Below are 8250 nucleotides of genomic sequence, written 5' to 3' on the forward strand. Positions count from 1 at the left end.
CCACTGGGTGCGAGGACCAACTGTCAAAAGGAAACGTTCCCGAAAACAGAAGAAGGGGAAACGTGTGGGCGTGTTGACCCAGCTGATGCCGAGGAAGCCACCAATTCTGACTCTCTTTCTGGCCAATGTCCGCTCACTGGGTAAGAAAGTGGATTTCTTAGATCTGAGGTTAAGAGTTTCTGCAGAGATGAAGAACTGTGCCATTCTTTGTCTAACAGAAATCTGGCTTAACAGCAACATGCCAGACTTTAGCCTTCCAGATCAATGGTCTTCAGTTATTCCAAGCAGACTGTGACCAACGGTCAGGAAAAACACAGGGAGGAGGACAATATATGTAAGTGAATGAAGGTTGGTGTACGAACTGTGGCACGACGTGTGTGATCAGAAAGCGCTAACGTCACTGATCAGGATCAGTCAAGCATAAAAACCTAAAGATCTTATATCCGCACAATATCGCAATCTGAAATGCAACCCACCTGAGGGACAAGCTAAAATTTGTAGCTCAAGCACACAAAAAAAATCCATCTGTAACCATAAGCCAAGATTTGTTTCGTAAGCTGGGTTCATGATCCCTCCAAAAAAAGGGAACAGACCTGAACAAACAAACAGCCACAGAAGCAGGCAGGCAGGTGCTACCGTCTCTCTTTTTTTTTCTTTTCTTTTCCCTTTTCCTCTAGACACACAAGCTTTGTGGTAGTCTGCAAAAGAAAGGGGCTCCTGAGACCAGGGTCACCTCCCAGAAGACCACCATAACTCTGCTCTGGTTCCCAGATGTTCTCATGCATGCAGGCTTACATGCACACAGACACACTCAGACCTTCTGAACCCTCACGGAGACCGAGAACAAATGCATCTAAATAAAAAAAGACACAAAACGTCGCTGCAGGCGGGTTTGTTTTTACGCCAGCCCCGACTACCTGACTCAGATAAACCCGCTTGTTAGACTGCATCAAAGCGTCAGGTATTGTTTGTTTGTCAAGCCCTCGTATGTGTAAGCAAACGTGACCGAGAGCGACGGATTGTGATTCCGCTGGGTAATATACGTTAGCACGTGTGTAAGCATGAGTCGGCGCACGTGCACTTGTTGAATATGTGATCTATTCCTGGGGCTGCCGAGGAAATGAGGGGAGCTGCAGCAGGCCATTAGGATGCAGATCAGGACAGACGTGTGTATGTGCTCGGTGGTTGCCGGTTAAAGGGGTGGAGGTGGGGGGGGCAGAGGAATCAACAGCAGACCATCTATTATAATGACAGGAAGCAGGAAGTACAACCCTTTACAGTCACATGGCTGCCAGCTGTGTTGGCAGCGAGAGAAGGGGAGATAGAGAAAACGATAGGGAGAGAGTGTGTGTGTGTATATGTGTGTGTGTGTGTGTGTGTGCGTGTGTTTGTGTGAGTGTGTGGATATGTGTGTGTGAGCAGATTTGAGAAGAAATCTTTCTATTGGCCTTCCAGCACATCAAGGGAACATTTCCACGCAAAATATCAGCATTAACCACTGGCAGAGAAAACAAAACATCTAATTGCATGGAGCAACTCCAACCGTCCTCGATCCAAAATACCAGTTTAGGTCCAGACAAAAAAAAAAAAAAACGCTTCAAACCTTTACGCCTAAAATCACGGATGTTCTTCCTGTTCCGACGCGGGAGCAAAGCTCAGATTTTGGCCATATGGATGTGTTTAGTAGCCGCAGCTCTGCACACATGCAAACGCCCACTCGCAGGCACCCAAATATGCACATTTTCGCATGGATGCACATGTGGTCTCGTGCTCTCTACAGACTCAGACCATGCACTCAAAACAGGAAAACTGCTATTTTTTTTTACTGGCATCAACTCCAAATAAAATCGCAGCGGCGTTTGCACTTAACAGCAAATTTCTGTTTAAGACGTGCAATTAGTATATCAAGAGACTTCATCTGACATATGCTAAGGTACATGTACAAGTGTATATATTTACGTATGTATGATATGTAGACATTATTTAAAAACCATCCTAGAGATGCCTTATTCTTCTTAGAAGCAAAAGTCAAGAGCATAAACCTAATCAGTAGCTTAGTTTCTTAGTGAAGACGTTTTACTGAATATGGAATTGATATTTCAGAACATATATAAATAAATACCTTCAGAGAGGTGGCTGTTGACAGGTGTTTGTGTCTCCTTGCTGTAAGAGACCACCTCTTTGGGAAGGAAGTCAACCTGTGTGATCTTAGAGGCCCCGAGCCTCTGCATCTTGCGCCTGCATGAGAGCAAAAATCATTTTAATGACTGTAATTATATTGTAAATAAATCCCAAACTGCCTTGTGTCAATTTCTAATCTATTTGTTTTTTTGTTTTTTTTAAAGAGTGAGATGAGAAAGATATACCCGAGCTCAGAATCAGCCTGCAGCTGCAGCACAGAGGGGTCTGTGTCCCATTGCAGTGTCCTAATGTCACCAACAGAGGGAGCAAGAGAAAACACGAATGGTTACAAACATCTTGCAGTCACCAGGGCAGATTTATGAAGGACCTACAAACACACCACATGTACACACACATAGACTGCATGTTGGAGTAAAATGTCTCCTGTAATGAGACATTGTACTGTCTTTCATTATGCATCATTGAAGATCTCTGCTTTTATGCTGTGAGGTTTTTCTTTGATTTAAAAGGAAGAACAAATTAAAATTCAGAAAATCCATAAAATTTGAATATTTAATCTAAATTTATTTAATCTAAGTTATTTTCATTTAAATGGACACAAAAAAATAACTTTTAGTTTTGGAGATATTTATGTCCACCTTTTTTCTCTAATTCCCACATAAATGAGAGCACACACACTTATTAAGAGCTTGCACTTTTCTCTCCTGCATTTTCTTTTTTTAAAAAATGTTTCTTTTTAAACATATAACAGCAAAGTCTGCAAAAGCAAAAAAAAAAAAAATGACCAGCACCTTGCAGAAACATGTCCACCCTTAAAACGTTTTAACTTTTTTCATGTTACAACCAAAAAATATTTTTGTTAGGATCATATTGATAGACCAACACAAAAACAGTGTATAAGTGTGAATGAAAAACATGTTTTTCCCCTTTTTTTGTACTGGTAAAACCTATAAAGCATGGCATGCATTTGGATTCATTTGGGTTCATCTGTCTTCCCATCCTCTTTGACAGAAAAACATGCTGCCATCACCATCATGTTTACTGTAAGGATTGAGAGTCCAGAGGAATGCAGTGGAGTCTGTGACCTTAAACCCAAAGAGCCATTTTTTTTTGCTCACAGTCTGGCTAAGTAAAACTCTTTCAGAGTCCCAAATGTTAAATAAAGTTTTTGGGGAAAAAATTGAAGAAACACTTACTGTAGGAAGTGTGTTGCTGTTATTTTTAAAGAACCCCAATTTTATTTATATTTTTATATTTTAAAACAAATTAAAACTTTACAAAAATAGGATGAATATATTTTCTTCTATAGGATATTGATTGAACTATATAAATAAGAAACATAGTTTCAAATCGAATGACGGTAAAAATAGATGTAATTACTATAAATGTTAATTTTAATGTTGTTTAATGCAATTTTTTATGACAAAAAAACTGGAAAACGTACTAAAACATGCATTTGTTAATATATAAACATTTAAAAACATTAGTTAGTTCGTTATAATATTTAGCTAAGATTTTAAAGTGGAAAGTCCAAAGAGCTGCTTGCGGCTATGGAGCTACAGGTTGCAGACCCCCAGTCTGGCAAATAACCCCCCCTCCCCAAAAAAAAGATATATTAAGTTTTGCAGCAGCAACTTGAAAATGTAAAAAAGTTAAAGGGCTTTGAAGGATTTTGCAAGGCATTGGATGTAATAGAGTAAATTATTCCAGCATGGACAAATAATAAAAAGCTAAATGAGGCATTGAAAATGCCTTGCACAATCAACGAATTTGACAAACAGTGAGTGAAAAGTGCTGAGCTCACTGGCTGCATTCCTCTGCTGCTTTGGCAACACAACCAATCAGTTATGGGGAAAATCAAAGCGTTTCTCAACTGAAACCCACCAGCTGTAAAAGGATAACACACCAGACCTCCTGATGATACATTTCTGAACAGAAAACAGACCCGTCACACATTCAGCATGTGTCACACAGCTCTGAAACAAAGAGTGCCAATCAATGGGATTCCTTCGGCTTGACGGGCTGGCTGTTTTTAACTGTGGCACAGGTGACAACTTTCAGCAGCACTGTCACCTCTGCGGAAACTGAAATGACCTCTGCGGCTCGGCCCATGTGAGAGAGGAGACGTTTCAGGGCTTATGACAGGACAAGAGAGGAGCGGGGAGGAGAAGGGCGGGACACACAGCACTCTGTTGGTCTTTTAAATCAAGTCGAAAGACAACACTGTGGAAGCCTTTCTGTTCTGAGTCGGACCTCAGCCACAGAAAGTTAAGGAAGGGGTTTCCTGGGTTTGACATGAAAATGCTTACCTTGAGCTCTGTGCCTGGGGCTTGTTTTTAGAGAAACCTGACCTATGAAGGACACACACACACACACACACACACATACACAACCACAAATGGAGAAGCTCAAATTGGCATGTCGTCATCCAAGGTGGAATTGGAGGGGGGAAGTCGTCTTCACCAAATTGATAGAAACTGACACGAATGAACGACTTAGCAAAATGAGCATTTTGTTCTCATGGAAACTTAAAGCTTAACTTTCTCTACTTCTTCAACCCCCAACACCACCGCTGGCCACACCGATCGATGAATCACTAATCCGAAGGCGTCACTCACACATTGACCTCACAGTAAGCAAATGGAAAGCACTTGATGACCAGACTTTTTTCTTTTTTTTCTTCACCAGAACACTCTGACGTCCCGCACCACTTCTCTGCAATTAACATACATAACATGCTGCAGTGCCTGGAGCATACATGACACGTAACTTTAAATCACATCTCACTGAATTTTGTGTTGCCTTTATATGAAAGAAAACAAAAACACTCAGGCCCAGTGAGGCATAATAAAAGCAAAGATTGCTTTTTAAAAATTGGATAAATGTTGCTTTCTCAAAGATTTACAGCGTCTTAACCAAAAGTCTTGTTAATGAACAGTTTTGTGGGGGAACTGTGTCTGCTAGTCTGTCTCTGTGACTTCTCTTTTGAGACTTTCCACAAAAGCAAACGTCTTAGATGTACAAAAGACTAGACAGTGGTCAGCAAAACACAAAGTACTGTGATAACAAAAAAAAAAAAAAACAAAAGACACCAATATCACATTTATACACAATGAAGAAACCTCACCGTTGGTGGAGCCATCCTTACCTAAATCTGTTATGCCAATATCAAGAAAAAAAACAAAAAAAAAACAGAAATATTTCTGTGAACCGTCAAGGCCTTATTGAAGTGATTGCCATTTTTAGATAAAATGTCTTTTATGAAGCCTTTGCACTTCAAACAGCAGTCCTTAAGTCTCCTATCTCTTACAAAAGCATCAAAAACATTGTTCCTACACATGCCGTTCACTATATTCATTTTTAAAATGACAAAGAAGAACATCTGGCTTTGAACTCTGGGTGGGAAACGTTTGCCTACCTGCCTGCTGCCCCTCCCTCAGCTGAATCTTGACTTCCCGTCTCACTGGGAGTGCTCACCGATTTAGAGGGGGACACGGGTGTAGGAACTGGAGAAAGGAAAATGTAACAAAAGCCATCTTGTTTTTAAAGCTTGTATAAGACACAGCACAGGATTTTGTCAGAGCAAAAACATATAGCAAATAACGCGAACAGAGGCCCAGGTGCAGTGCAGGATTTTTGCTTTGCTTCTCATCAATCTGTTGTTTCACACGACTTATAAATAACTAGAGCTAATTTATTTTTTTTTTTTTAAATAGCGACCCACTTTAGAGGAGTTCAAGGTGTTGTTACAATCCTGGACCACTAGAGAACAGCACTCTTTAAGGAGCTGATGGACACTTCTGGGAGGATTCAAAGCCTCGTTTTTAACAGTGAGAATGAGATTTGGTTTCATGCATGAATTATGATCCTTTGTGTCAGGATTTTTTTTTTCCAAATTTTGTTTGATTTTCTTAAGGCATAAAAACAGGTAGGAAAAAAATTTTGTAAAGAATTTTTTTTATTTTATTTTATTTTATTTTATTTAGGTGATCAATTGTAATTGTCTCCAAATACAAAGTTACTATTTGAAAAATACATCAGTAGTATTGTTCTTTAGGGGTTGTCTGATGTTATAATATTTTTTTTTACCTGTAAGAGTCGTCTACAGTAGAAGGAGGGACCGGGTCGGTTGGCGTGGCTTTTTTTGTCTGTCGGCCATATTGGATTTAACAAAAATAATTTCTTGCATTTGCAGCTGATGACCAGCAGTTTATAGTGTATTTTATGATGCATTAGTGTCCACTTCAGTGGTCTGTGTGCATTTATAGCATAAAAATCCACAAGAAGCACAAGAAAATGGCTTTTAGATAGCTGTCCACTGTAGTGACCGCTATGTATGAAAGGGTTAAACGAAGGATTGTTTATAAATGTTTTGTTTGTAAAACAGAATACCACGTACCTAGAGGAGGTTCGGGGGAGATGCCGATACTCTGTAGCAGGGCCTCGGTCTCCCTGCGCTTGCGGTCCAAGTCTGAATCTTCTGGCGTCACCTCTGTTTTCTGCTGGCTGTCCGACTTCTCCACCCAGGGAAACACATAGAGGGAGAACTCAGAGGGTTTTTGTTTTTTGTTTTTTTTTCAAAGATTTACGGTATACATTTTTCACAGCTTCACCGGCTCCTGCCGTTTTTCATGTTGCTCCAGCCTGACAAAAAGCATAACATAAATTCATGTACTGTTTTTCTTTACCTCTTTCTTCTTCCTCTCCTCCTCCTTCCTTTTCTTCTCCTCCCTGATCTGGGCGAGGCGCTGCTTTTTGCGCTCCAGCTCTGCCTTCAGGTCACTTTTGTCCGACATGGTGTCCTGGAGGGCTTTGAGGATCAATGAACCACAAATGGCACTGAAACAGTATGCAGTTGCTTTATATGTCGCCTCCTAATAAATGACACACCACAGAAGAAGAGCTTCTCTTCAGAAACCAAGTCTAACTGTTCACAGCTGGGTGTGTCAGACACTTGTCCTTACAAGCCCCCTACCCCCCAGAAAACTGAGAGGATTGATTAAAATGTATCAGAACAATAACAACAACAAAAAAATCAAGCCAAATATTTAAACAGAGCTTAGTCCACGAAGATGCATCAAGTGGAACCATAACCTTATCCTAATGTCAAAAACCTGACATTAGGAGCTCAATGCAAAAACATTTAATAGAAATAAGTAGAAATGTATCAAAGAATGTTGGCATAAATGTAACTATATTTGTTACACGGCAGTACTATGAATTACACAATACACTGAGACAATATGAAAGAATATGAAACCATTTGTGTGCTTTGTCACTGAACGCTGTTAGCTAGAAATTAGTGCACATTCGCACAAACCTGTAAATATGAGAGCATTTATAGTGACGTCGACAAAAAAACAACAACTTCCAACGCTGAAAATGATAAACAAAAGCTTCAATATGTCGCATATACGGCCGTATTATAGTGTCATACCTTATCCACTTGTGGGGCTAATGATGTGTCACCGGCAAAGATGCTGTCTCACTGCTGAATCTCGATCTAAAATAAATAAATAAATAAAAAAATCAACACATCCTCTGTTAGGTTGCTTCCAGTCTCTTTGTATCAAGGCCTCTCTGGTACCAGAGGATGCTTCGTTTGGTTCCCAGTAAACGAGTAAGTTAAAATGGGTTATTGTACTGAAACGAGGCTGGAAGCAGGTGCACAGCACGCCGATGCATCCTCGGGAAGGAGCGAAGAGGTGGAGTGATGTTGAAGAGGAAGAGAGGAAATCCCTCCTCCTCCTCATCTTGGGGACGCGCTGTCACTAGCAACGCCGCCATCTTGAGGCCGCCTGAAGAAGAGCCATTACAACACTGGGGAGATGTAGCTGCCCTTTTTTTTATTTATTTATTTATTTATTTATTTATTTATTTATTTATTTATTTATTTGCTTACTTAAAATAATAAATATGACACAAAACGTGTAAGATGGAGTTCTTTGCAAATATGATGAGATAATATTTTGAGATAATATCTTGGGTACTACTATATATGTAAAAATATACTTTTCTGCTTCAGAAAATCAAAACAGTTTGCTGATGTACTTCGAAAGTTTTAAGACCAATATGCACTGCAAGGACAGAGAACTGGAACTCTTGGGA

At 40.0% G+C, this 8250-nt stretch overlaps 1 protein-coding gene across 4 annotated transcripts; it reads right to left on the bottom strand.

Annotated features, from left to right (window-relative positions):
* Window positions 1-2084: 2084 nt before the first annotated feature.
* On the bottom strand, window positions 2085-7962 carry dync1i1a (dynein cytoplasmic 1 intermediate chain 1a). 4 transcript variants are annotated; one of them, XM_016661146.1, is made up of 8 exons: window positions 7580-7962; window positions 6831-6952; window positions 6542-6656; window positions 5561-5648; window positions 5291-5296; window positions 4452-4493; window positions 2367-2426; window positions 2085-2238 (listed from the first exon to the last, which is right to left on the bottom strand). In XM_016661146.1, exons 2-8 carry the CDS (start codon window positions 6936-6938, stop codon window positions 2100-2102), a joined length of 558 nt encoding a protein of 185 aa, XP_016516632.1. In that variant the 5' UTR covers window positions 6939-6952; window positions 7580-7962; the 3' UTR covers window positions 2085-2099. The 4 variants fall into 4 exon arrangements, with proteins under 4 accessions (XP_016516632.1, XP_016516631.1, XP_007573056.1 ...); XM_016661145.1 differs by having other exon boundaries at window positions 6542-6659; window positions 7580-7959; XM_007572994.2 differs by lacking the exon at window positions 4452-4493 and having other exon boundaries at window positions 6542-6659; window positions 7580-7957.
* Window positions 7963-8250: the final 288 nt, after the last annotated feature.

Source organism: Poecilia formosa, unplaced genomic scaffold, assembly GCF_000485575.1.
Source record: "Poecilia formosa unplaced genomic scaffold, Poecilia_formosa-5.1.2 Scaffold313, whole genome shotgun sequence".
Taxonomy (NCBI): Eukaryota; Metazoa; Chordata; class Actinopteri; order Cyprinodontiformes; family Poeciliidae; genus Poecilia; species Poecilia formosa.

Bases quoted from the DNA above. Each gene is read 5' to 3' on its own strand.
- dync1i1a (XM_016661145.1), bottom strand. From the start codon at position 6,938: ATGTCGGACAAAAGTGACCTGAAGGCAGAGCTGGAGCGCAAAAAGCAG. The intron at 6,660-6,830 runs GTAAAGAAAAAC...CCCTGGGTGGAG, and splicing joins AGGAGAGGAAGAAGAAAGAG to AAGTCGGACAGCCAGCAGAA. The intron at 2,239-2,366 runs GTATATCTTTCT...GCTCTCATGCAG, and splicing joins CAGGCTGATTCTGAGCTCGG to GCGCAAGATGCAGAGGCTCG.